This window comes from Psammomys obesus, unplaced genomic scaffold (assembly GCF_907164565.1).
Source record: "Psammomys obesus unplaced genomic scaffold, mPsaObe1.curated_primary_1811, whole genome shotgun sequence".
Lineage (NCBI taxonomy): Eukaryota > Metazoa > Chordata > Mammalia > Rodentia > Muridae > Psammomys > Psammomys obesus.
The window spans coordinates 18,163,853-18,190,509 of NW_026596051.1; the positions used below are offsets into that span (position 1 = coordinate 18,163,853).

Consider the following 26,657-nt stretch of genomic DNA (forward strand, 5'->3'; position numbering starts at 1 on the left):
CATCACCCTGGTCAGGCCTGGTTTCTTAGAGCCTCAACAGTTTCCATAAATAGAAGTTTCAGGTTAGCCCCAGGCTCAGTTAGAGGGGAAACAGACCCAGAGAGTAGGTCTCACCAGCTCACAGCAGGACCAGTCATGACCCTATTCCTTGTGCCTGGCCTTGAAGAGACACTTGCTAAAGCTGACTTGCACCCTTTCCCTTCAGGTGCTACTGGGGGCCTAGTCCTCAGCCTTCTGCCTCCTCATCCTGTGACAACTGAGGGTCCTAGCAGGCCATGCAGCTGTGCCAAGGTATGGAACTTTATCCTCAGTGGAGAAGCATGTCCCACCTTAGGTGGGGGCAGCTACCTAAGGGGTTGAACAAATACCCAGTTTATTCTTGTCCTTGGAAGCCAGGAAATTACTCTGCTCTAGGAGGTTCCCCCAGAGGCCAACCTTGTTCTTGGGGCTTGCTGATGTCCCCATGGCTAAGAAGAGGTGGAAGCCTATCCTACTCCCATAAAGATGCTACCCAAAGTGTTGTGTTATTATGGAGTAGTTCTTGCCAGACTGGCTCCTACTTCATGGAACTTGAGCAAGCAGCTGGTATAGATGTTTCCTCTGCAGCCTTTTGACTATAGGACCCAGAATAATGGCAGTGACATCCATTAGCCAACAGCTAACCACTAGCCTGGCTTTGAACTCTCCAGAGGCTCTTAGGAGATTTATGGAAGGGGCTAAGATGGCAGATGGGGATCCAATAGCCTCTCCATATCTCTAGAGAGGTTATGGCTTTTTGATCAGAATTTTGCAGAGTCATTTATAGTCATCTAGCTAGCTCCTTTTATTTTAGTTCCGGGATGAGGAAACTGAGGCTGGGGTCTATGGCTAAGGTCACACAGAGTCAGAGAGAGCTAGATTTAAAAGCTAGCCACTTAAAGCTAAGCATAGTGGCACATACTTTTAATCCCTACTCAGGAAGCAGAGACAGGCCAGCCTGGTAAACATACTGAGTTCTTGGGCCCCAGGTCATGTTTGGTCTGTCTTCCCCTGCTGGCTGGAGGTGCTCTGTGGAGGCAATAGGCCAGGTCCCTAGTTGACCTTCCCGTCAAGGATCAACCTTTTGAGTCAAGAACAGGGAGCTTCCTAGAGGAGGCACTTTCTAGGCACTCTACTACTGTGGGCTCTGAGAACCATGTCCCACACTCAGCACTAGGGGGCAGCAGTGGACCAGCAGGCCACTGTGTCTGACAAGCTCAGTATCTATCTGACCTCAGCATTTTCTGAGCACTCCTTTAGGAAAAATGGAACAATTATGGGCACCTGCAAACAAACCCAGGAGTATCTGCAAAGCTCAGCAGTAGGAAGGATGTGTTTGGGTCCCTCGGTGATTCCCAGGGTTCAGAGAAGCCAGGCATTGACCTGAACCCAGGGGCCACCCTCTGCTGCCTTTCCGCTTCTAATTTTGGACTGTAACTCAGGTTGCTCCCCTAACATCCAATAAATTCTAACTGTGCTCATTACAGTAGACACAGAAGTCCAGAGACACTGCTTTTTCCAGGCTGAATTTTCCTGTCTTTGGTCAGGCGGGGGTCGGGCCGGTGGTCAGTGTTCCTCTGCTGGCCAGAGAGTTTTAGCCTAGTTGCTTAGGGACCAGTCAGGACTACCAATAGAGTATATAGGACCCAGAGATACTGAGATCAGGCTAGACCCTGTGTTCACCACAGCCAGTCCAGCATGAGGGCCTTAGGTCCCATGGAGCCTCATTCAGGTCTTACCTTCCAGATGTTAGCTGTCAGTGCCCTCTCGTGGCCTTTCCCTCTGCAGACTCCACATTCTACACTCCTGATCACCTATTGGCTCCTCAGCCTCAGGTCCCTGCCTAGCCCTGTAGCCATATTAATCCTCATCTTGACGTTTCGCCTGTCCCCACCCCAGCAATGCTATGTCTTTTGAGGCCCTGAAATATGCCCTGCCTTAGGCCATTGAAGTTGCCTTCTGACTGCTGCCAGTTTTCCCTGATGGGCCTCCTCATGCCAGCTCAGTTTGCTTCTTCCGTCAGTGCTGTGCCCCTGCTTCCACCCGTGATGAGGGCCAGCATCTGTGTCCTGGTCTTCACGACTAGGTAAGACCTAGCTCTGACTCACTTGGCTTCCCAGCACCCACACAACATGACACCCAGGGTGTTGGGTGAGTGGAGGAAGAGAAGCAAAGAGTCAATGGTGAGGGGGCAGGGCCTCATGAGGCACAGCCTCAGTAAAGCCTGACAGACCTCTGAGAAAGGGTAACCTCAGAAAGGACCCCACCACATCAACAGTCATCAAGGTAGCATTGGAACCTCTGTCTCCCTTGTAACCCTGTATACTGTGGGTCTCAGCATAGAGCCCACTTGGGCCTTCTTGGACTCTGGCCTATATAAACCAGAACCAGATGAGGCTGAGGTGGGGACTACCGCCTGGGTCCCCCTTGCAGGAACCTGTCAAGCACAGCTGGGGCTTGGAGGGCCAGCAGGAGGCGGGGGACTGGGAGCCACTGTGGGTTTGGGCACAGCCTCTCACTGCAATATTGATGGCCCGTCAGTGCGGCCCTGATTCCTGTGCTTTCAGTTAAAAGGTTTCTGTTGTTGTAGCTTATGCAGTTGCTCTGTTGCTATGGAAACATGACATCAAAATGACGTTTCCCGTTTAAAAGCTTTTAACTAAATTCCTGCCTGTCAGATGTAGGCCCCATTTTGAGCGTGGAGCTGCCTCGAGCGAGCGAGTGAACGAGTGCACTGCCTCTCGCCCATGGTGCGCTGGCCAGGCCTGAGGCCCTGCCTGAGTACCATCCTTAACCCTGCAGGTGCCTCCAGCATGGCAGCAGCCGAAGTGCCCGGCTACCTTGTGTCTCCTCAGACGGAGAAGCATCGGAGGGCCCGCAACTGGACAGATGCCGAGATGCGCGGCCTCATGCTGGTCTGGGAGGAGTTCTTCGATGAGCTCAAGCAGACCAAGCGCAATGCCAAGGTGTACGAGAAGATGGCCAGCAAGCTCTTCGAGATGACTGGGGAGCGCCGGCTAGGAGAGGAGATCAAGATCAAAATCACCAACATGACCTTCCAGTACAGGTGGGCACACTGGATGGTTGTGGGAGGGTCCAGGCAGGTGGTTCTACTCTTGGCCATTTGTGGTCTGAGGTAGGGAGGGTATGCATGGCCTGGGCTGGATTGTCCACCTGTAAGTCAGAGCCCCGCTTGGCAAGACAGCATTCCAAAACCGTTTGTGCGGCCTCCCATTGGGAAGATGGGGAAACTGAGGCCGATGAGTAGAATACTGGTCATGAACTCTTCAGTGGCAAGGCTGAGGATGTCCTCAGCTCAACTTCCAGGGACTAGGGCTGGAGCTGCACCATCATGAGCATGGTTCTAAGGTTGGCATTACATCTGCCTCCTGCCTGCCATGACGACCCAGAGGTGGGTATCAGAGAAGCAGCACCGGATCTGAAGGCCTCACATCCTCAACTGGGACTGCAGGACACCAGTTGAGCTTGGTTCTGCCTGTCCAATCTATCACAACACCCAAGTTGGGCAGGGTGTGGGGGTACCTTGTTTCATGTGAGGAAACTGAAGCCATAGTGGAGAGGAGGTTTGACTCCCAGGCCTGGCTGATTCCAATGCCCTGAGGCTATGAGTGCTAAGTGAGCCCCTGACTCATGCCCAGCCCAGAGACAGCCTCTGGGGTGATGAGAAGGGTGTTTAGGGGGCTGCTCAGGCAGTACAAAACCCTGGCCTGGGGACTTCTCATCTGTATCCCTGCTGTTTTGCCTCTCAGTTTGATTGTCCTAGTGTGCAGCTGAAGGAGAGCCTGGGGGGAACTGGTACTAAGTTCACAGTCTGGAACATCTCTGACATCCAGGAGGGAGCAGCCATGGTGGGTCTGACCTATCAGGAAGTGAGTCAAATGCAGGGCATGGATTACAGATGGGGTGGAGATTGTGGACTTGGGAGGTATGAGATAGTGACAGGTGGAATGAAGGTCAAGGTATAAAGTGAAGGTCATGTGCATATGAGGAGGGGGAGGTGTCACAGTAGGAATTGGAGACTGTTGAAGGAGGACTGTAAGTAGTTAAGAGTACTTCCCCGAAAAGACAGACTAGACAGGACCCGGGGCTGCCTGAGATGGAAGGTGCTGTCAGTGGCTCACAGTCATACTAGTAGTTGATCTGGTGAGTTGTGCAGATAGGAAGGCTGCCGTAGACCTTGTCTTACAGGCATGCCTGTGAGGTCCCCAGCCAGACTCCATGGAAGAAAAGAGCTTTCATGCCCCCATCAGCAAAGAGATGCCCCATACCTGGTCCATGAATCCGATGCCCCTGGGAGACATGGAGGCCCAACAAGATCTTGGACAGACCATGAAGCCCTGAAGCTCCATTTCTAACTGCTGGTTTGACTTATAAGGGCCATGAAAGAAGTTAGAGGTCTCAAGCCTAACCTATCAATGGCTCATTTCTGACCCCCAATATTGTCCCCCAGCTGAGCCTGTGAGCCAAAACCCATGGCTCCAGCATATGCTTGGGTTTACTGGCGTCAAAGGTATTTATCATAACTGATGTTAAATTTAAGCCTCTGTCTTATGAGAGAGCTGAGAGGCAAGCCTCCTGTTTGCAGGAACAGACATGAACACATGAAGACAGCAGCCATGGCAAGAGCCTTACCTGGCTTACTCACTCCCATAGTCCTATTCCAGTGCTTGCTGAAGAAGAGGTCCTAGGGGGAGGTACAAGGCACCACTGCATGTTTTCCTTAGCTTCTCTTTGACTCGGTAGCTCACAGTGTCTAGCTGTGTTGTTCATTATTTATCTTGAAATCCTCCCTCAGAATCCTAGGGGAGGGTTCTGTCTCCATTCCTAGAGGTGATTCTGAGCCAAAGAGACCTGGGGATAAAGGTGCATGGGAGAGACCACCATTGCAGTCTGGGGGTAGGAAGCATAGCACTTCACAGTTTATGAGGCACATGAAGACCATGGCTCCTCATAGCAGACCTGTTCTTTATTCATCCATTCCTAACCCCTTCACAGCAGAGTCTTTTCTTCCTTTTTTACAGGAACTGTTTACATATTAAGGTTCTGGCTTAAAGGAAATTTGAACATGTAGCTAGGTTCCATGCAACATGATTTGTTGGAATACCATATGAGGCCCCGTCACTGGAGACAGGCTTTTCCCATTTCTCCAAGGAATAGGCGGGCAGAAGGGCAGCAGAGAAAACTGGGGCAGGGGTTCTCTAGAAAGGAGGAACCTGAGAAGAAGGCTGACATGGCACCAGTGGTGATGAGCTTCACCTTCCCTGTGCCCCCAGGTGGCTTGACAGTGCCCCTGCTATTCATCCAGAGCAGTCTGTACTCTGTTCTGTGTGACCTGTCTCTGCTTTCTGACATAGTCACACTATGTGGTGGAGGCTCCCAGGCCCTTGATGCTACTCCCCAAGGCCAGTCTCTGCTTTAGCTAACCACAATCTATCCTGGGCAACAGCCCCTAATCTTTGGCTATGCCTGCATTAGGAGCTCCATTCAGCCAGCTTTCCATCTTCAGGGACCAGTGGGACTAGGGCCAGCCCTTGCAGAGAACCCCATATAGGCCCAAGGTGGCCCTAGGGGTTGGAATGTTCCTCCTATGTGGCCTCTTTCTCTAAAAACCAAAATTGTCCAAACAGCCTGTGTCCAGTCTCCCTAGCCTTCCCTTTCCAAGGGATGACTTAGGACAGGGATGTGACAGTCCTCTCAGTGAGACAGGACCCATCAGTGGGAGAACACAGAGCATAGGGTCTTGAGAGCATTGGTCATACTGATCAGACCTTTGGCTTTGGCACTAGTAGAGGTGGGGTGTTAGGCATTGTGAGATGGCACTGACCACCCAGCCCCAAGGTCTCTGGACAGGCTGTGAATTTGAAAGCTAGGTCAGGCTTAGCTCAGGGATGGAATGGTAGCAGTATTACAATGATGTGGCCTAACATACCTTCCTGGTAGGTTCAGCTGAGGACAGTGTTGGAGCCTGGCCTCCTGTTTACCAGACATTCTTTTATGAAATCTTCTCTTTAGCCTTGTGAAGGATTTACTTTTTCATCCCCATTTTACTAATGTAAAACATGAAGGCTCAGAGAGGTTAACGAACCTGTCCAAGAGTGCGTGTGTGTGCAAGATATAGGGCCAGAGCTGTGAGTATTGTTTTCCTGCGGTTCCCTCTCCTGGAAGCATCATTGTTGAATACAACTGCTGCATGGCAATTTCTTCTATGCCGGTATCTCACAGTCTCAGTCCGCAGGTTAACTTATGAAAAGAGCACACAGTTCATTGCAGTGAATTTAAACCCAGAGAAGAGGAGAGACCACAGGAACCAGCCCCAAGCTCCTAGCACCTGTGGGTGCCCTTGCTCATGTTTGGGTTTCCTTTCTGACACCCAAAGGTGGTGCAGCTCCCAAAGCCTCTCTGCCTTTTATCCAGTGTCACAGGGGCCATAGAGCCTGGCAGGCTGGGAGTAGCTCCCGCCTGCATCAGCATGACTCCCTCTGGGGACCTAGACCCCTTGGGTGCCACTCTGCCCAGGGGTCAGGCAGGACAGGCTGCACCTGCTGTTTCTCACCTTGGCTCTTGTGTCTCTCGTTTCAGGAAATTAAAATGCATGACAGATAGCGAGTCCGTCCCGCCGGACTGGCCCTATTACCTAGCCATTGATAGGATTCTGGCCAAGGTCCCTGAGTCCTGTGAGGGCAAACTGCCGGATGGCCAGCAGCCGGGGCCCTCCACGTCCCAGACCGAGGCGTCCCTGTCGCCGTCTGCTAAGTCCACCCCTCTGTACTTACCGTATGCCCAGTGCTCCTATGAAGGCCGCTTCGAGGACGATCGCTCCGACAGCTCCTCCAGCTTACTGTCCCTTAAGTTCAGGTAGTGTGTGTTCGCTCTTCCTCTCCTGACCCAGCACTGCCTTGGCATCTCCACCCCCTACCCTATCCTCCAGTGCCCAGAGCAAGGTGGCACAGTGGCACACCATGGTATCCTCTGCCCTGACTGGCTGCACAGGCCACAGCTGTGTGCCTGGTCCAGGGTCAGGGCAGCCTCAGGGCAGCAAGAGGCTCTAGTGCCAGTGGATAGGTGGGTCTTGTCCAAAACGCCATCACCTCTTACCTGCTTGGAAAGTTCTTTGACCTCTCTGACCTCTGCCTCCCATCATAAAATGGGGATAAATCAGTACTCCTCAAGGAGAAAAGACACAGGACCAGGCCCTGAGCATGCCCTCCCTGCCCGTCAAGTCCCAACTTGGACCCTTTCTGGGGTCCCCATCTCAGCAACAGGTCATCTCAACATAGAGATGTGGGCATGCACCTCCTGAGCAGTGAGTGGGCCTGTCTTCTCTGTCATTACACTCCAGCCCTGTGTGGGCCACATGCCTGTGCCTGCAAGGCACTCAGAGAGCCTCTGGGTTGGAAGACAAGTGGGAGACAACCTGTGGCTTTGTAGACTCTGGGGTCCAGAGCAAGCAGTTCTAAGGAGGAGATATTTAGGGTGGGTTTCCAAGGTAAAAGAGGAGTCAGCCAGTTGAAGAGACTAGGAAATGTGGCTTTGTGTTATGGGATTTCAAGCCTGTTTGATAGCAGGTAAGGTAGGAAAGGTACCTCCATGGAGGTCTCAGAACCTAATGTCCCTAGGGCTGGAACATCTGCTTAATTCACCCAAAAAGCCCTTCCCAGGGTAGAATTTCTCACTAAAGGGCCCAGACAAAAATCTGTCTTTACTAAAGCCACACCAAGCTAGCAGAGAAGCCTAAGATTTATAGCCAATTGTTCCCATGGCTTACCACCCCAGTTCCCAGGCACAGCTGCCTGGGGCTCTGTCCCCAAAAGTGGCCGATCACCCACTCTGCTCAGAACACAGAGCACATGCCAGATACTGGCAGTTACTCGATAGGCCTTGGGGTCTGGTAGGCTTTGACAGCTCTCTGCTGTCCAGCAAGGGCTTCTAGACTAGCAGAGAACACCCATGTGGCATCTCCAGGGAAGGAACCCAGATGGCCTGCCTGACCCCCTACCCCACCAAAGTCATACTTGGAGACAGAGGGCCCAGAGCAGGCCTTAATTCTGAACCTATTTATTTGTGTGTCATAGGCCCGTGGGGGCTACACACTTCCCTTCCCTTAAGAGTATCAAGTACCACACACACACTGTCCAGAATCTTCCTATTGAGCCTTGCTGCTCCTTGGAATGGGTGCTTCAACCTTGAGCACCCTCTACCAGCTCATTGACCTTGCGGTGCTGTGAGGGTCATGTGCCCACATAGTCCACACTCTGGATTTGTGGATGGCTTCAGGACTGCCTGCTCCCTCCACAAGCCAGCACTGGCTGCCACCTGCTGTTCTCTCTGTTGTGTGTGAGCGCTGGCCCCTCTTCACCTCTGTGAACTGAGACCTGAGTCACAGATGTGGCTCCTGGGGCCTCCGTGCTACCATTTGTCCAGTGGGATATTTGGGAAGGTCTGGTGGCTCCCATAATCCAGGCCCTGTGACCAGCTCATCTCTTCCCTACAGGTCAGAGGAACGCCCTGTGAAGAAACGCAAGGTTCGGAGCTGTCACTTACAGAAAAAAAAACTGCGGCTGCTGGAGGCTATGCTGGAGGAGCAGCGCCGGCTGAGCCGTGCCATGGAGGAGACATGCCGAGAGGTCCGCCGTGTGCTGGACCAGCAGAACATCCTACAGGTCCAGAGCCTGCAGCTTCAGGAGCGCATGATGAGCCTGCTGGAGAAGATCATCGCCAAGTCCAATGTCTAGGCCATGGAGAGGATGCCAGGTGCCACGTAATCCTATCTGGAGGCCCACGCAGCTCAGGGCCCTGCCCACCCAGGCAGATTCCAGAAAGGGGACAGGCTTCAGCCTGGCTTCTGTGTTTCTCTGAAGGGCTTTCCAGGACCCCAGTGGCCCTGGAAGACTTTGGGACCCCCATCTCCAGCACTGATGCCAGGGACCCCAGGACGACTAGTGAGAAGGTTCCAGAATCCACTCTCCAATATAGTCACTATCATGATACTTGAAACAGCTTTTGATATTAAATGTACTTTCAATTATTGCCTGGAAGCTGACTTTCCTCTCTCTGGTATGAAGGGGAAGGGGGAGTGCTGGCTTGGATGATTTTCTTCTGCCATCAAAAGCAAATGCCATGGGTCAGGGGCAGGTTGTGGGGGGTCTTTCCTCCACAGAGTCTGTAGCAGCTACCCCAACTACCTAGTTATCACAGTACTAACCCAACCCAGTCACCCCTTAGTCATCTGTCTGAAGCTTCACACTAGCACAGGATCCCTGCTGCCTCGACCTGCTTATGCTCTCCAATGGCCTGTTGATCTGGGTCCCGGTGGTAGCCCTTGTGTGCTAAGTGAGGCAAAGGTCCTGGCTTTATAAACTTTAGTTCAGTCATCAGGGAAACGGTAGCCAATGATGGTGAGTGCTCAAGGGAAAGTCTGGTCCTATGACAGAAAGAATCAGATTCAGATAGAGCTAGGAAGAACACCCCATAAGGGAAACAGCCATTGCAAACAACACCCTGGGTACCTTTTGCCAGCAGCCAGGTCACCCAGAGCCATGCACTTCTGGAAGAAGTTTTTGTTTTCTCTGAGGCTGTTGGCATCTGAGAAGGCAGAATACACTGACCAGGTTGCCACTGTTGTTTTACCATATGAAGGACTCTTGCCAGGACCCCCTTGGTTGAATATCCATAGTGTTTTTGGCCAGGCCATGGCTCTTCCACTGAGGCCACAGAGGGGACTGGAGGCAGGCCTGTCTGATTTACCCCTTGGAACCAGGCCACTTGCAGCCCCAAGGCAAGGAACTTGGCCTCTTTCTGTCTTCCAGAATTCATCTGCAGCCTTGGATGCTGGGGAGCCACCCCCTCTCCATTAACACTCACTCAGAGATCTGCTGACATGCACCTGCCTGTCCTCATCTGTGTACCACTGAGGCTGGGCTTCCATGAGGTTCCTGAGCCTCAAAAAAGAGAGATGATTTCCATCCTTCCAGAAGGAACAGTACTGGTGTCTGAGAGGCTGCTGGGGGTGAGCACTGGCCACCTGTGTCTCGAAGCTCCACAGGAGGGGACAGAATAAGGTTCAGGATACAGCCCGTGTCTTCATGTTTAGACCCCTGTGCTCTAGAATCAAGGCAGTGGCACACTGCTGTTTTAGTGCTCATGTGTCATGAGAGCTTTGCACTCTGTGTTTGGAAGCCGAGTACTTCCTATGGTAGGGACTACGTATGTCTGAGCAGTCTGGGGCTGTTTGTTTCTCTGCCTCAGGGGTCGATGGGATTCACCTGTTGACCACCTGCGGTTGACAAGCCTTCCATAGTATGTCCACTAGGACTTTCTGGTTTCTTCTTAAGCTATTGGGTTATTTGAGGAGTAAAATAACTCATTAGTAAAAGTGAAAATATCTGATCAGGTTCAGCAAAACATAAACACAGAAAACTAAACCCATCAAGTGTTTCACCATCAATACCTGCTCCTCTGACATCTAGAACAAGAAAATGGTCAGCAAACAAAAAGAGCTGAGGGACAGAATGAAGACATGACAGTTTACCTCTATTTTCATATAATACTTTTGATGATCCAGGAAACAAAATACACAAAACCTCAAGAGCTTCAACCTGAAAGTATTAACATTGAGAATGAGAAATGAGTCCACTCAACTGAAACCAGAAGTAGTGGACTTCCCGGGAGTAGATTTAACCAGAAAGACAGAGGCCCTTTCAAAGATATCCAGTGTCGTTGGAAGATGCAGGACAGTACACAGGTGTGGGGATCTGAGTGCACCACAAAGACTCCAGAGAAACCTTTCTCCTTTCGTTCATGTGACCTCACTATGTCCACGACAGAACTACAGAATCTCGTTAAATGATAAAATTATGTCTAAATTCATATAAAACAAAGAGTGGAACCAAAGGTAGAAAGACATGCTCGGTTGCCTTTGGAGTTGGGACATTCACACCGGGAACCCGCAGGTTACCTTGTGTGGTGGCGCTAATGAGAAATATCACCCACAGTCTCACACATTTGAATACTCCATCTCCAGGTGGTGGTGCTGTTTGGGTAGGACTTGTTGGAGGAGGTATGTCACCGAAGGCAGGTTTTGAGAATTTAAAGACTTGTTTGATTCCTAGTGAGCTCTGTCTCCTTCCCACTTGTGGTTCCAGGTATGAGCTCTCAGCTGTCCCTGCCACCATGCCTGCCTGTTGCTATGATTGTGGCGGATTCTTCTCCCTCTGGAACCATAAGCCTTCCTAAGGAAGGCTTCTTTGCCTGGGTCATGGTGGGTCACCGCAGCAGCAGAGAAGTAGCTGATAGACCTCATCACATGCAGGCCTGGCGGGAGTTCGATGGACTCAGAGACTGGGAAGAGCCTCAAGGACAGGAACTCTCACACTGGCTAAGGAGATTATGCTGGCCTCTTCAGGGATCCATCAAGGAGGTGTTTCTTCCCGGGCAGCAGCAGCACAGCTCACATCGCACCTCCACAGGGCAGCTCAGCATGTCACTGGAGCCAGGTAGAGCTTAGGTTGTCATCTCAGGGACCTCAGGGACCCAGAATAGTGATCAAGGATGCCAGAGAACTTTGAAGAGCTCCAGCTAGCAGCATCAGTACCTATGTAATACCTTACTAAAAAACTAAATTTTAGACATATGAAAATATTATTTATTTCAGAACAATAACCCCGTTACGTGTTACTATCAGGATCAATTGTATGAAAAATGTACTTTCTAAAACAATGTTTCAGCAAGAAAAGTGGCACGTTTTATATTTGTACAAATCTCTGGCTCAGGGGAAGCATCGGGGGTTCCCTGGACGCCTGTGTGCTCTGCTGCTGGGCAGGATTTTGGTTGTTAAGTAGAGGATTCTGTCTAGAAGTCCAGCCTCGCAGGAAGAGTTACCTGGAAAGAAAAGACATTTAAAGAACAAATCAATGTGGCCGTTCTAACTCTGTCCTACCTCAAACTTAAGGAGTAGGGAGATGAGGTTTTTGTTTTTCTGGGGTGGGAACTGAACTCAGGGTCTCCTGTATGCTAGGCAAATGCTCCTCCGTTAAACCACCTCCCCCAAACCCCCAGCCTTTCCTTGTGACTCATCTTAGGCCTCAGTGGCTCTTTATCATTCTGTGTGTTTGGGTCCCAAGTAGGCATTTAGAAGCATTTTTGGAAAATATTATACCCAGAGTGATATTAGTGTTTTCAGTGTGACAACATGCCATTCATCAGGTGCCAGATCGTCACCTTTGTGCACTGACAACCTCAGCAGGAGGTTCCCACGTTCATGGTGATGCAAGCAAGTATTCCAAATAAAGGAAAGGGTGAGTTTTTACCACCAGTAACAAAAGCTGCCACTGTTTCTCTTAAGGAACAGGCCTACTTCATCTCTCAGTGCCCTGGCCTGCCAGTATTCTTTCAAGGAATTTTCATAAGCTGTGTGTTATTACAGCCCATATAGTGCACACACGCCTTTCCTTGGTCACCCCAACATGCAGGCATGAGAAAAGCCCTGTCCATGCACACTTACCATTCACAAGGAACGTGAAAGAGAAGCAGCCTCAAGGTTTAGGACTTAAGGCAGGCAGTCATCCTTAGTGCCTCATCAAGGACATTCATGAGCAGAACTGGTGCCTCTTGCCTGTAATCCCAGTATTCAGGAGGTTTAGGCAGAAGGTTTTCTTTGAGTTTAAGGCCAGCCAGTGCAGCAGAGCAAGACCTTGTTTTGAAAGAAAGGAAGGAAGGAAGGAAGGAAGGAAGGAAGGAAGGAAGGAAGGAAGGAAAGAAAGAAAGAAAGAAAGGAACACACATGTAACACATGAAAGGAAGAAGAAAAAGGATGATAAATAAAATATTAACAAATGGTACCATATCCAAGTAGGGCTTCCTTAAGAAGGGCCACTGACTCTGGGGAGGATGAAAAGGGAATCCAGATATAATTCCAACAGAGCCCAGCTTGTGGAGAAGGTGGAATCAAGACCAAAGACAGAGGAAGACAAGAGCCAGCTATAGCCGTCTCACCAAGAGGGAAGCTTCGGTGGTGCCACCCACTGGGAGTGGTTGCCAGGGCTTTGCCACAGTCTGCAGCGGGTAGATGGAGGAGGAGGTCCAGATTGCAGCCCTGTTGACATTCCACAGGCTTGGCAGGGGTGACCCTGATGCTGATGGACAACAGTTCAAGTGTAAGTGGCAAGAAATCAGGCTAAGCTGCCTATGGCAGGTGAGCACAAGGTCTAAATGTTAGGAATAGAGACATTCCAGAAGATGTTTTGGAAAGAGGTGTAACCTTAGGTCTCAGAGATTTCTAGGATGGTTGGCTTGGAAAATAATTTAGTTACTAAGTTTTTTAAAAAAATTAATTATGACAAAAGAGCTGGATCCACCAATAAGGTAAGAAATGAGGCTTCTAGGAACTTCCTGGAAGGAAGACTGGGTACCTATGCTCTAGTGATACCCTTTCTGGCTTTGCCTCTCTTTCCAGGGACCTCCATGTCCCCTTGCTAAGTAGACACTGACCCTGAGTGTTCCTGGTTGATTTTTTAAACTTGTTCTGTGGTAGTTGAAGAACGTTCCATATGCTGGAAAATGCATTCCGTACAACCCCTGCTTTGAATTCTAGGGCAAGCAGGGCCAAAGGTGAGGCTATGAGGCACATGGGACAGAAAGTCAAAGCGTTGTTGGTCAGGGGCAGTGGCAAACATACAGATGCCAAGGAACTCCCCATGTGCCTGTGTAATCCCCATTGTCCCTCCCCACACACACTGGCACCCATCTTGGTACCTTACTGTGAACTCATGGACCCAGCAGAAGCTCCATGCAGTAGGACATACCTGGTGTCCAGTTGTCCCTGGAGATTGCCACCCAGAGCTGCTCCAATCCTGCAATGGCTTGCTCCTCCTTGGGCTTCATCTCCTAAGCTTTTCCCACAGAGACTCAAGGTCCAGTTCCTGTAATGGCAGTTGCTGCATGCAGTCTCTTGCTTACCTGTGACCCTACATCGGACTCACTTCCTCTGGTAATAACTAGAATGTAGAACTGGAATTGACTTCAGGAAGCTGAAGGGCTTGGAATCAGCTAGGTCCGTGCCTAGGAGCAGGCTTGGGGTTGGGAACTGTACCCAGTTGTGTGGAGGCAAGAATGGCCTATGGTTTATTTATCCAACTCCACAAAGCTTATGTCTAGGTCTGCCCAAGTCCTCCTTACCATCGGAAAACTGCCCACCACACCTTCTGACCTCATCAACATTCACTCTTTATCACTTTGTTTTGGGCAGCAATGTTCCTAGCTAAATCCAACCACATGTCTCTCGAAGTTTATGGTGACAAGAAGGTATCTAAGGAAAATCTATGAAGCAGCCTTTCAAAAAAAAGACAGACATGTAGGTGGGTTGTTGTTTTTTTCCTGTCATTTTTTCATATATATTTTTTAAACTACATTTTCTCTCTCTCTCTCTCTCTCTCTGTGTGTGTGTGTGTGTCGGTGGCCTTGGCATGGACATGTGGACATCAGAGGATGACTTACAAGAATCAGTTCTCTCCCTCTACCATGTGGGTTCTAGGACTTGAACTCGGGTTATTAGGCTTGGCAGCAAGTGCATTGAATCTGCTGAGCCATCTTGCCAGAGCCTATTTGTCCACATTCTCTTGTTTCTTCACCAGAAAGAGTGAGGTGGAGGTGTCTGGCTCATAGGGCCTTATGACACTCAGGCAACTTTAAGGATGAAAACTTGATGGCAGCATGGTACTGGTACAGGGCCTTAGCTTTGTTTTTGCAAAAGTGAAACGAACCCAAACCAGAATAGTATTGTTCTCATATCTGCACCAAACACAGTTTTAACAGGAAATTTACTGCCAGAAAGGAAGGAGAATTAAGAAACAAACAAAACAGTTTCAACTAAACTGAAGCACAGAGTTGGCTCAAAGGACAAGGGAAACTGAATAGGGAATTGTGTGGGGAGGCTTCAGAGCTGTCATGGGAAAAGGCCGGTGAACAGTCACCTAGGACCTGAGCAGGTATCCACACACGGAAGGATAGAAGATGGCGGGGACCACATGTGGAGACTTCTTGCCAAGATCAGTAAAGCTCGCTAGGGGCGATGGCTTTATGCTGAATGGTCATTCTGCAAGTGAGGGTGGTAGGTAAGGCTTCTCCACAGGACAGGTGTCCTCTGCCTCTGCTTGTAGTGGAAACTCAGGCATACTCAGAAACTGGAGCTTGTTCTGCCTCAAGGGACATCTGGCATAAAGCATTACTTGCTATGAAGCATCCAGGGCACAGAGCCTCCAGAGCTGTGGAACATGGCCTCTGACCTCTGACCTCTGACCTGGCCCTTGGAAATATAAGAACTGGATGCTCAACAGGGCAGCATTATGGCCTCTGTGAGGACAGCAGAAAGGGTCCATGGCCTGGCATCAAAGAGAGGGAGGATATGAGGAATCTCTTGAGAAAATTGGGACTCAGGTTCCCAGACCCAACACTACAGAGCAGGAATGAGGTCAATGGCCAGCAGGGGATATAGAGGTATGCAAGGTCTCCAGCAGAGACCATATGTATGCACACAAGGCAAGCCTGCAAAGGGCTCTAAGTTGGGATAAAGCAGGCCAGGATGAAAGGAAATTCCAGGAAGCACCAGGGCTGGCCACTGCTTCCTTAGCCCAGTCCTCCTGTAAGTTCTCCAGGTGTGACTGGAAGGGAGGCCAATAAATCAAGTAATGCTGGCTCCAATATGCATTCCATGGAGACCCACTACATTAAAAACAAAACAAAACAAAACAAAACAAAACAAAACAAAACAAAACTCAATTAAATACGAGACCTGTCCTAGAAAGAGCTTCTATAAGCTTTTAGAACTTTCCCAATTATGTTACCTTTGTATGAGTTTCTTTATTCCCAGAGGGTTAGATTGTAATATATTAAGCCGTGGCCCCTCCCCCTTTTAATCCTATCCTTAGTGCTAGGGCCTGGTGTCAACCTCTCACTACAGCCCACCTGCTCTGGGAACCAAACTGCCTCCTCACAGGCCTGGGTTCACCACAGCCTATTGATGCTGGAAATTTAAATTCCAGCTGTGTGCTGGCCCCCTCCTCCCCTTCCTGCTTTCTTATTCAAAGAACTTTCAAGAGACTTTCCAAGTTCTGCTTAGGAACAGGGCAGCTCCCTGGGGCACCAGCTGCCATCTCCTGCAATTATCATTAAATTACAGAGACAATTTTAATTTCACAATAATTAGAAATATCAACTGCAGCTCCAGCCTTCAAAACTAATGGAATTTTAATGGGCAGCTGCTTAGGTTACAACCAAAAATAGTAACGCTCAGCCAGGCAGAGCAACTGGAGCCAGGGCCCTGGACAGGAGACCTATGCAGTGGAGGCAAGCAAGGAGGAGCTGAGTACCTGGGAAGAACCTGGAGGAGGCCCTGGTGTAAGGGGGGGGGGGGGCATTGCCTGGTTAAACCCTCAGCAGCTCTACCCTGCAGGGTGGGAAGGGAGCCTCCAGCAATGGACTAGTTTGCAAGGTGAAAGACTGCATTTGGGACTTTACACCCACATTCATGACCAGCCCAAAGATGCAGCTTGGAGCCGGGCTTCAATGTTTGAATTGAGGTTCCTGGCCCCAGATGGTGCCCTCTGGGCAGGCACTCTGCAGACGTGCCTTCGTGCCCGGACTGTCTGTGGCAGGACTGGCCCCAGGAATCACAGTCCATTGGTAGGATGCTTGACCTTGGATCCCGGTGACTTCATCTTGACAGGAAGCGGAAGTGAACAGTCTCTTACTGGGCAGAAAAGCTCACTTCTGATGAAATCAGAATTACCTCATTCGTTTTTCTCTCATGGAGAAAGCTTCCTGTGTTCTTCAGAATCTTCACTGAGGTGGTAGAGCTATTTTCCCAGATCCGGTCCCAGAGGCTGCAGTTGTGTCCAGGTCTCAGGCCCACCTTACACTCACTGCCATGTGTGTGATGAACTGGACATTGAGTTATTTTTCTGTAGTACTATCATGTTGTCCTAGAACTATTTGTTTAACAGTGTTTCCTTCCTCTATTGTCTTTGTGAAGAATCAGTTTCTGGAACAGAGGTGGGTATCTTTCTAGGCTCCAGTCAGGCTGATGGTCTGTATGGGCACTGGACCTTTTCACTGTAGCTTCCTGAAGACTTGAGGTTGCACACAAAAACATTCAACCTTTCTCTTCTGAAAATCAGTCCTCGCTTTCGTATGTCTATATAGCTTTTAAGTCAGCTTGTCGGTTTCTGCCCTCAAAAAGTTTGATTACTATGTCTTTGAATCCACAGAGACACAGAGAGAAATCTCTTTCTCTCTTTTTCCCTCCCTCTCTCCCTCCCTCCCTCCCTCCCTCCCTTTTTTCTTCTCTCTGTTCCTCTCACCCCCAACCTCACTTCCTTGACAGAATCTTGCTATGTAGTCCAGGCTAACCTCATCTTGAGAGCCTTCCACCTCAGCCTCCTGGGTGTTGTGTTTCCACAGGTTGCCACGTGTTTGTACTCATCTCTCATCTTCTTTTATTGCCAGATTCTGGTGATCTTTGTGTTGGTCATTTGTGTTCCTTCCTTTTCCTCCTCCCTGTCTTCTCCTCCTCCTCCTCCTCCTCCTCATCCTCTGTTCCTGTCCCTTGTCCCCCTCTCCTTCCCACTTTTTCCTTCTTCAGTTTTTTTGAAACAATCTCACTTTGTAGCCTAGGCTGTCCTGGAGCTTTTAGGGATGCTCCTGCCTCAGCGTCTGATTGCTGGAATTATAGCAATTATGTATACTACACTGATTTTTAAAATCTATGCAATTCGTTTCAAACCGTTTTTTCTCATATAAACCATCTAATGTTTTAATTTTTTTTATGTGTATGAGTGGGTGTATTGCCTGAATATACGAATGCATACCACATGCATGCAGTACTTGTAGAGGCCAGAAAAGGGCATAGGATGCCCCTGGAGCTACACTTAGAGACAATTGTGAGCCACAATATGGGTGATGGAACCAAGCCCATATCTCCTGTGTGCACTTGAAAGTAATGTACATTCTAGGCATAAGTGGTGATATACATCTTAACCCAGACACTTGGGAGACATTTACCTGGCATCCACGAGGCCTGGGGTCCAAGATCTAGTACCACAAAAAGGAAAAAGAAGATAAAATGTCTTCCCTTGGTCTTCCTGTCTCTATGATGTTTTCACTAGGTCAAGAATAGTATCTTAAGTCTCCTCAGCTTCCTTATTTATTATGTGTTTAAAACATGTTTTTCTTTTCTCTGGCTGCATCTGAGAGTTTGGCTTTTTTTTTTTTTTTTTTTAATGGTGTCTGCCTGGATACATTTTCTTTGCATTCATCCTGCTTGGGTTCATTAAGTTTTGGATCTATGGATTTTTTTTTCTGTCAAATTTGGAAAAAGAATGATCACAATTCCTTTGCTATGTCACCTTCATTCCTTTCCTCCCTGCTGGGATTCTGGTTACACGTATGATATTCTTGGTCCTGTCTTTCACGTCCCAGGCGCACTTTGCATGCTATTTCTTACTTTTAAAACAGTTCTTTTGTGACCTAGTTTGAGTTACTTCTAGTCACCTGGCTTCAAATTCACTGAAATTTTCTTTTGCGATGCCCAGAAGCTTTGCCAATACACTTTAACTTTTAATTGAAAAAAATTAAAAATAAAGACAAAAAAAAAAAAAAAAAAAAAAACAGTTTCTTACTTCATAGCCCAAGCTGGTCTTGAACTTGAAACCTTCCTGCCTCGGCCTCTAGAGTGCACATCACACCCAGCCACTGCACACGGTTACATTTCCAACATTGTGGTAGAGGTCTCAGGCCTTGATTTGGGGGGGGGGGTTGTAGTCATCCTCATTTGAGAATTCTTTGACACAGCCCTTTCCCTTTCGTGTATTACCTGCCCGCTGGCTCCCCCTGCTGAATTCTGTGGACTCCACACTACTTATGCATCCCACAATTAGAGCTGACAGGTTTTCCGTCTGTGTGTGAAGCATCTTGATTTAATGGGTGTCACATTTGACCTTCTAATCACCCTCAGAAACGCAAGACCAATATCCAGAGTGCTGCTAAAGCAGTTAAATCTCATTTAGATGATATTCAAGATGCCCCAGAAGAGGGAAGCGAGGCAGTACAGAATGGTGTGAGTTGCAGAATGTTGATTGCAGAACAGACCAGAGTTTCTACTCCTTTGTATACTTTCTGGCTTTTTGTTTCATGCCAGGCGCTGGATGTGAGGAAACAGTAGCTCCAAGCATCCCCGTTGTTGGCTTTGCCTGATGTTGCACAGATGCAACCCTTTTTCTGATGGGCTGGGGGCTCTCTGCAGGTCTCAGTGTTTGGCATGGTGCTGTGATTCTTGATTTTAGTGTGTTTGCTTCACTTTGGACTTGAATTGCATTGCCCTGAGACCCTAGCCTGGTAAGAATGTAGAGATTTGTGGTCTCTAACTGTCCTCTGCCATCACCAGTTTTGCCTCTTCTTGGCAGGGCAGGAGGATTGGTATCCGAGGAGACTGGCTATGGGACTAGCTTCTTCTCCAGCCACTTGGCACAGCATGTGTCCCCATGCCGTGCTGCTTTGGCTTTGCTTCTCCACTCTGACATGGGGACAGCCCAGGCTGCAGGAACAGGCAGATAAGCGCTTGGCTCTGCTCTCCAAAGGGTACTTCTTGGGTGGGAAGTCTGTGTATCTGTTCTTCGGGCTTTGGGGGGAAATGAGAGATCCAGATTCCTCCCCTCTGTTCTGCTCCACACTGTGCATTGGAAACTGAAAGATAGTTCCTATCATTTTTCTCCCTGTGACTGTGAGGTGTAGCATCTTGTGGTCATGACTGTGATGGTAGAGAATGGAGGGGCACGTGGACCATGTAAGCAGTGAATCATTTATTCAAAAGGGTTCAATTACATCCTAAAACCCAAATAAATGTAGGTGGAGAAGTGGCTTAGTGGTTAAGAGCACTTACTGCTCTTGTAGAGAACCCAGACCCAGTTCCCAGCACTTACAAGACAGCTCACAACTGCCTGTAATTCCAGTTCCAGGGGATCCAACACCACTGGCCTCCTACTTGTGTGGTGCAAGCATTCATACATACACATAAGTGAATATAAATAATAACAATAGGGAGTTGTCAAGGGAGGCTGTATTCCATTGCCTCAGGTCAAGGAAAAGATGTTCAGGCCAAAACTAGGCTGGCACCTTAAAGCCTTTTTTACACCAGGTCCCCAGCAGAGTTTGACTCTGTTGTGTGGAGATGAGGCTCTGAGGATTACAGTAGCTCAGCAATGGTAGTTGACAGGTTCTTCCTGTGCCTAAAAGGTGGGGCATCCCCAGTCAATTCATGTCTTCTGCCATTCTCATCACTCCCAGATCCACAGAGGAAATGACAACTGAGTGTTGTAAGAGCAATTACACAGTGTTCAAGATGCACCTGAGGTGGGAGGAGATGCAGCGGCCCAGCTTCCGAGAGAGAGAGAAATCTTGGCTTCTGAAGAACATGAAATCCTGTTTCAGCACTTCTGTTTCCATCACTTGATGTGCCAATTGCTGTTGCTAGCGCTAGCCAAGGCTTTCCCAAAAGACAAAGGAAAAAGAACAAGGGTGGCTATTTCATCTTTAAAAAATTTAAAGTATCTTTTTAATTGGATAGAGAATAGATTCTCTCTACTGGAAAAAAAAAAAACCCTTCATATGAAATAGTCAAGGAAGTGGAAATATTTGCATTTTTGTCAAGGAGATGAGTCACATGAAAATGATCTGCAGGTCTGGTATACAGACCACTTTCTGCCAGATTAGATGATGGTAAATTCAACTGGAGAGAGACTTCAGTAAATTAAAAAGCATTTCAGGGAAAGATGGCTCACTGGTTAAGAGCACTGTCTGCTTTTGCAGAGGACCCCAGTTCAGTTCCCAGCACCCACATGGCAGTTTACTATCATCTGTAATTCCATTTCCAGGGCATCTGATGCCCTCTTCTCACCTCCATCGCTACTGCACACACATGGCACACAGACATCCATGCAGGCAAAACACCCGTATATATATAAAAGTAAATAAGTCTTTAAAAATGATATTTTTGAGGCTAGGCAGGGTGGCGTCTACCTGTCATCCCATCAACCGAGAGGTGGAAATAAGAGGAGCAGGAGTGCAAGGTCATTCTCAGCTACAAAACAGAAGCTCAGCTCTGACACGTCCAAGGACGGTGTTAGGCACAGTGCGTGGTAGACTATTATAGTGCTGTATGTCATAGTGGTTTCTATGAGAGCATTTATAGGCGGTAATATTTTCTGTGATAACAATGACCTTGGCAACCTCATGATGGGGTCTGACCATGATATACAAAATGAGTGTCTCTTTTCCAGCTATAAACATTTGCTCGAACAATTTAATTGATGGTGTCGTTGCATCTGCTTCAACTGGGAAACGCTTCTCAAAATGAAAAATGGAGCACAAATTATGAGGGAAATGGGAACTCTAACAGCATAATTACTGGGTTTGCTGAAATGAATTCAGAAAAGTTACTTGGGTAAGCATGGCCCAACCGCTGCTGAGTCTGGTGGGTCCCGCTTGCGCTCATCCAGCCAACCGATACATCAACCACTGTAAGACATTAGTGCCAATATTTTGCTCCTGGTACATTAGATGAATATAGATAGAGTTAAGCTTGTCTTTTTGGCTTGGTAGTTTTAAAGGAATGTTTATCCAGGTAGGAAGATGGGAAGTACTTTATTAGTGTGTTAGTAACTTTTCTGTCTTTGTGGTAAAGCACCTGGAAGCAACAGCTTATTTGGCTCATAGGTTCAGAGGTCGCCATTTCGGGACTGACTGGCTCCATTGCTTTTGGGCCAGTGGTGAGGTGGAGGCTTGTGGTCAAAGGACATGATAGAGGAGGCTTCCATCTTACCTCATGGCAACCACGGGACAAAGAGAGGGGAGGGGCAGGAGGCCTGACCTTCGCATACCACCAGGAGCCTACCTCCTCTAACTAGGCTCCTCCTCCTTTTAGTCCAGTTGACTAGAAATGTATCAGTGGCAAAGCCAATAGCCACCACTGCTATGGGAGCACCATACAGCATTCACTGGGGCAGAGACAAGCTGGGGGAGTTGATGGGCTCATCATGAGAATGGAGTACACTCTCTGGGCTAAATGGCTCTCTTATCTGCAGGGTGTTTCGAGGGTCTGTGCTACAGCCAACCTGAGGCCCCACCTGCTACTAAACCCACCTGGTGTCTCTTGCTTGTCAAGAACACATATCAAGGAAAGACTAAGGTTCTGGGGCAGAAAGAGATGAAATTAAGGTTTGGACCCTGAAATCCCCTTGGAGAAGGCAGCGCTCACTCCTTTTACATTTTCCAGTGATCTTGTGCTGGTTTGTTGCCTCCTCCACTCCTGGATAACCCTAAGGTCCAAGGACACATACACTTCTTTGTTCTCAGGGACCGACAGCAATTCCTGTGGAAGAATGTTTTGTCATGTGATGGGCCACAGGTGAGGATGAAGCTTCCTGGGACCCTCATCCATGAGTCCCACAGACTGCATTTTCCACAAGACAGGCGTGCACATGCCTGGAGGAAGTGTGGGCAGATGCTCATCTCTCTTTCATCCAAAATTCCCTATACACAGCCTTTTCCAACTGGCCAGCCTGACCAAGACTATATCCCTGTGCGAGGACCATTGGTTCCTTTGGGAAAGCTCAGGACCCACCACTGGGATGTGGGAGGGAATAGGCCTCTGGGTTTTCTTGCACCTCAGGGGTGCACAGGGCTTGGCTCTGTCCCCTCCCCCCTCCCTCTTTCCTCCCTGCAGCTTCACTGGGAAAGGAGCCCTGAAAACACAGCTGGGCTTTGATTGTCACAGTCAAGGCTGCCCAGCTTCACTTCAGGGCCTAATGAGGTCTGCTATCAATGGGAGACACCCGTGAGTATGGAGCAATCAAATGTAAAAGATGCCATCCCTTCCAGCATGGAGGCCTGGTCACTCATATGGCCTGGAGGCCCATAGAATGGAGAGTCCAGTCATCTGGTTCATCAGACTGAGGGGGTCTCAGGAATGTTATCAGAGATAGGCCAGGCCTCAGGAAACTGGGCTCTTAGACCTTTGGAATAGCATGGATTCAAGGTCTGCTGCCATTTGCTTCCTAGACTTAAATTTGGTAGGAAATGCTCTCAGCATTTCAGTGAAATCTACATATGTAAACGTGTGTATCAAGGGACCTCACTGGAGTTAAAAGATCCCTAGGTTTTTGAGATGATCGATCAAGGTATGGGGGATACACACGCTAATGAAGGGGAGAGCCATCTGAACCAAAGCACTGGGCCCACTCCAGTTGGCTGGTAAAGTGTCTCGTAATGGTCAGCACAGTGCTAGCAGGTATCTGCCCTGGCAATGCTCAGGCTAGAGCGATGTTGCATGTCCTCAAAGGTTCTGCGGGCCTGACATCCTGACACATTCCCTCCCCAACCTTTGCAGGCAGGAGGTATAATTTGTTCCTACACAGTGGTCAGGTAATTCAAGAATCTCTGGCCCGGTCCCTTGGTGACCAGGAACAGAAAGGACAAGGGCTTACAAAATGGATTCTTCCAGACTATCTCCTCCTGGCAGAGGAATATCGCATAGTCTGTTTATAGGGCACCTGAGTCCATACAAGCAGAATCAGGACCTCTTGGGTTTTCAGCCTCCTTTCTGTGGAGGCAGAACAACTCTTTTTTAATGTGTGGACAGAATATTTGGTCCATCCCAGTCTTGAATTTATCTTCCCAGGCCCAGTTTTAACCTCTAGCCTGTCTTAAATCTTTAATTTCTACGACATGTCCCTTCATGTCATCTCTAGGAATCCCTAGGTTTAGTAATCAGGGTAATACAAAAATGTTCTTGGTGGGGGGTCTCCCCTTATTCCCAGATGTGACATGTTCATATATGCCATCGATGGGTGGCTTCTGGACCGAGCTTGAGGTTGCAGTGGAGGGCCTTACTGTTGCTTGGAGCGTCTTCCCTTATTCTTTGGATCTTGTCTTGGAAGGCTCTGAGGACAGTCCCAGAAGGAGGGGCGGGAACATGTCCCTGGGGAATAGGCTCCTTCCTGGTTTAGAAGGGATCACCATAAGTCATTTAAATTGTGGTGTGGAGGAGAAGACCAATGGGGAAGAGCTTAGGACACAAGCATGTGTCCTTCCCAGAAAGTCATTTCTGATTTTCTGAGTTTTCACAGGGCAAGGATAGACATGCATCCAATTGAACAGTTAATGCAGTTTGCTGTTCTGGTTACACTAACACCAGGTTCCCCGCTGTCTTTATCTATAAGCAGCAGGTTAGGAAACAGACTTTTCTTAGTCTTATTTTTAAAGGATCTTTTCAAGGTGAGATTGTCCATTCTTCTTGGGCACTGTTGTTGGCTGCCTTCTTTATTTAGGTGTAATTATGTTCAGCTTTTTTCAGTTGTCTAAAACATGGCTCTGCTGGTTAACAGTGTCCGAAAAGGATTCTTCCCAAGTCAACTCTAACTTGTTTTCCTTCCAGACTTTAAAAAAAAAAAAAAGAAGATTTATTTATTTATTTATTTTTATATTTATGTACAGGTGGGAGCTTGCATGAGTTTATGTGCAGCACATGTATGTAGGAGCCTGTGGATCCCAGGAGAGAGCACCAGATGCTTTGGAACTGAATTAACAGGCAGTTGCAAGCCACCTGATGTGGGTGCTGAGATCCAAATCCTGGTCCTTCCTCATTTAAAAAAAAAAAAAAAAAGTCTGAACCGCTGAGCTACCTCTCAGCCTTTCTTTCCCTTCTAGCTCTTATCAGTGTTTAGTCCCCACATTGGAAGGGATGAAGTGGGAACTCTAGTGGATGGGTCTAGATAAGGAGGCCTTTGGAACCTAAGAAAAAGCCAAGAGGGGGATAGACCAAGCACATAGTTTTTGACAAAGTGATCGTTAGAGTTCAGGTGGGAAGGCTGATGGCCATTCCCTGGCTTGGTAACTCATATAGTCTTTCATGAGGGGCTGTGTGAATTCTAAGCAAGCGTTTGGTCCAAGACAGTTTAGTCTGTAGGATTAGCCTAGGACTTGTCATTAAGGGTCTTATTCATTGTTTCAACCTTACCTGAGGAGGGAGGGCACCAAAACAGATGGTAGTCCCAGTTAGTATCTGTGCTGGCTCGTCTTGTGTCAGCTTGACACAAGCTACCTGAAGAAGGGAACCTCAACTGAGAAAAAGCCTCCATAAGATTATGTTGTAGGCAGGCCTATATTTTCTTAATTGGTGATTGTGGTGATTTGAATAGGTATGGCCCCTATAGGCATGTGTTTGAATGCTTGTCCCATAGGGAGTAGCACTATTAGGAGGTGTGGCTTTGTTGAAGTAGGTGTGGCCTTGTTGGAGGAAGTATGTCACTGTATGGGTGGCCTTTGAGGTCTCCTATGCTCAAGCTACACCCAGTGTGGCACACAGTCTCCTTTTGCTGCCTGTGGATCAAGATGTAGATCTCTCAGCTCCTTCTTCAGCACCATGTCTGCCTGCACGCTGCCATGCTTCCTACCGTGATGATAATAGACTAAACCTCTGAAACTGTAAAAAGCCCCAATGAAATGTTTTTCTTTATAAGAGTTGTCATGGTTGTGGTGTCTCTTAACAGCAATGAAACCCTAACTAAGACAGTGATTGATGTGGGAGGGCCTAGCCCATTGTGTGTGGCATTATCCATGAGTTGATGGTCTTGGGTTTTATAAGGCAGGATGAGGAAGCCATGGGAGCAAGCCAGTAAACCATACCCTTCCGGCCTCCAGGTTCCAACACTGTTTGAGTTCCTGTCCTGACTTCCTCTGATGATAAACAGTGATATGAAAGTATAAGCTAAATGAACCCTTTCCTCCCCCAGTTTCTTTGGTCATGGTGTTTCATCACAGCAACAGAAACACTAAAACAGTACCCAAGTTTCTATTTTGTGTTAACTGAAACCTCAGGACCAAATGCTAAGAATGTTATTATTACATAGTTGGCTATAGCAACTGGGGACTAGGGATGTGCTCATCAATTAGTGAGGTGGTCCACAGTAACCATTAACTATCTCAACCCACCTACCTTAGGCAACTTCATATAGTACACCTGGATACCTCAGAATGGCCTGAACCCAGAATTTCTTTCCCCTGAAGCTGTTTGTGAAGGCTCTGATGATGAACTCTGCAAAAGGCCACACTGAACAAATGATAGCTATTTCACTATAACATAAATCCCTATATATACATAAGGCCTTAGAAGAGCTGCACACATTGTCTGGGGGGCTCAGTGACTTATGTAACTGAGCCCAGTGCCCTTATTGTTGATGTGATAACACTTCTCTCCCACCAGGCGCAACCCACTTCCCTTCTACTGTTTTGATAGCCCTGTGTCGGTTAACCTGTTTTCCTTCCACTCCTGAAAAATATTAATTAAAAAATAGTTTTGTGTGTATTGGTGTTTTGCCCGCATGTATGTCTGTATAAGGGTGTCAGGCCTCCTGGAACTGGAGTTACAGACAGTTTTGAGCTGCCAGGTGTGTGCTGGGAACTAAACCTGGGTCCTCTAGACAAGCAGCCAGTGCTCTTCTCTGCTAAGCCGTCTCTGGCAACGTCAGTTTCCCCAGGTCGCTGTCATATCGACTTATCTCAGGAATTACATATCA

The 26,657-nt window shown here is 48.3% G+C and overlaps 1 protein-coding gene across 3 annotated transcripts; it reads left to right on the forward strand.

The window, feature by feature from the left end:
* The first annotated feature begins 217 nt into the window (after positions 1-217).
* Msantd1 (Myb/SANT DNA binding domain containing 1) lies at positions 218-9,074 on the forward strand. Of its 3 annotated transcripts, none has more exons than XM_055624155.1 (4): positions 218-291; positions 2,821-3,085; positions 6,619-6,894; positions 8,531-9,074. In XM_055624155.1, the coding sequence occupies exons 1-4, from the start codon at positions 276-278 to the stop codon at positions 8,769-8,771; spliced, it is 798 nt and encodes a 265-aa protein (XP_055480130.1). In that variant the 5' UTR covers positions 218-275; the 3' UTR covers positions 8,772-9,074. The 3 variants fall into 3 exon arrangements, with proteins under 3 accessions (XP_055480130.1, XP_055480132.1, XP_055480129.1); XM_055624157.1 differs by lacking the exon at positions 218-291 and adding an exon at positions 2,051-2,104; XM_055624154.1 differs by lacking the exon at positions 218-291 and having other exon boundaries at positions 2,722-3,085.
* The last annotated feature ends 17,583 nt before the right edge of the window (positions 9,075-26,657 follow it).

Coding starts and splice junctions, on each gene's coding strand:
- Msantd1 (XM_055624154.1), top strand. CDS start 2,766: ATGGTGCGCTGGCCAGGCCTGAGGCCCTGCCTGAGTACCATCCTTAAC. Junction 3,086..6,618: donor AACATGACCTTCCAGTACAG/GTGGGCACACTG, acceptor CTCTCGTTTCAG/GAAATTAAAATGCATGACAG. Junction 6,895..8,530: donor TTACTGTCCCTTAAGTTCAG/GTAGTGTGTGTT, acceptor TCTTCCCTACAG/GTCAGAGGAACGCCCTGTGA.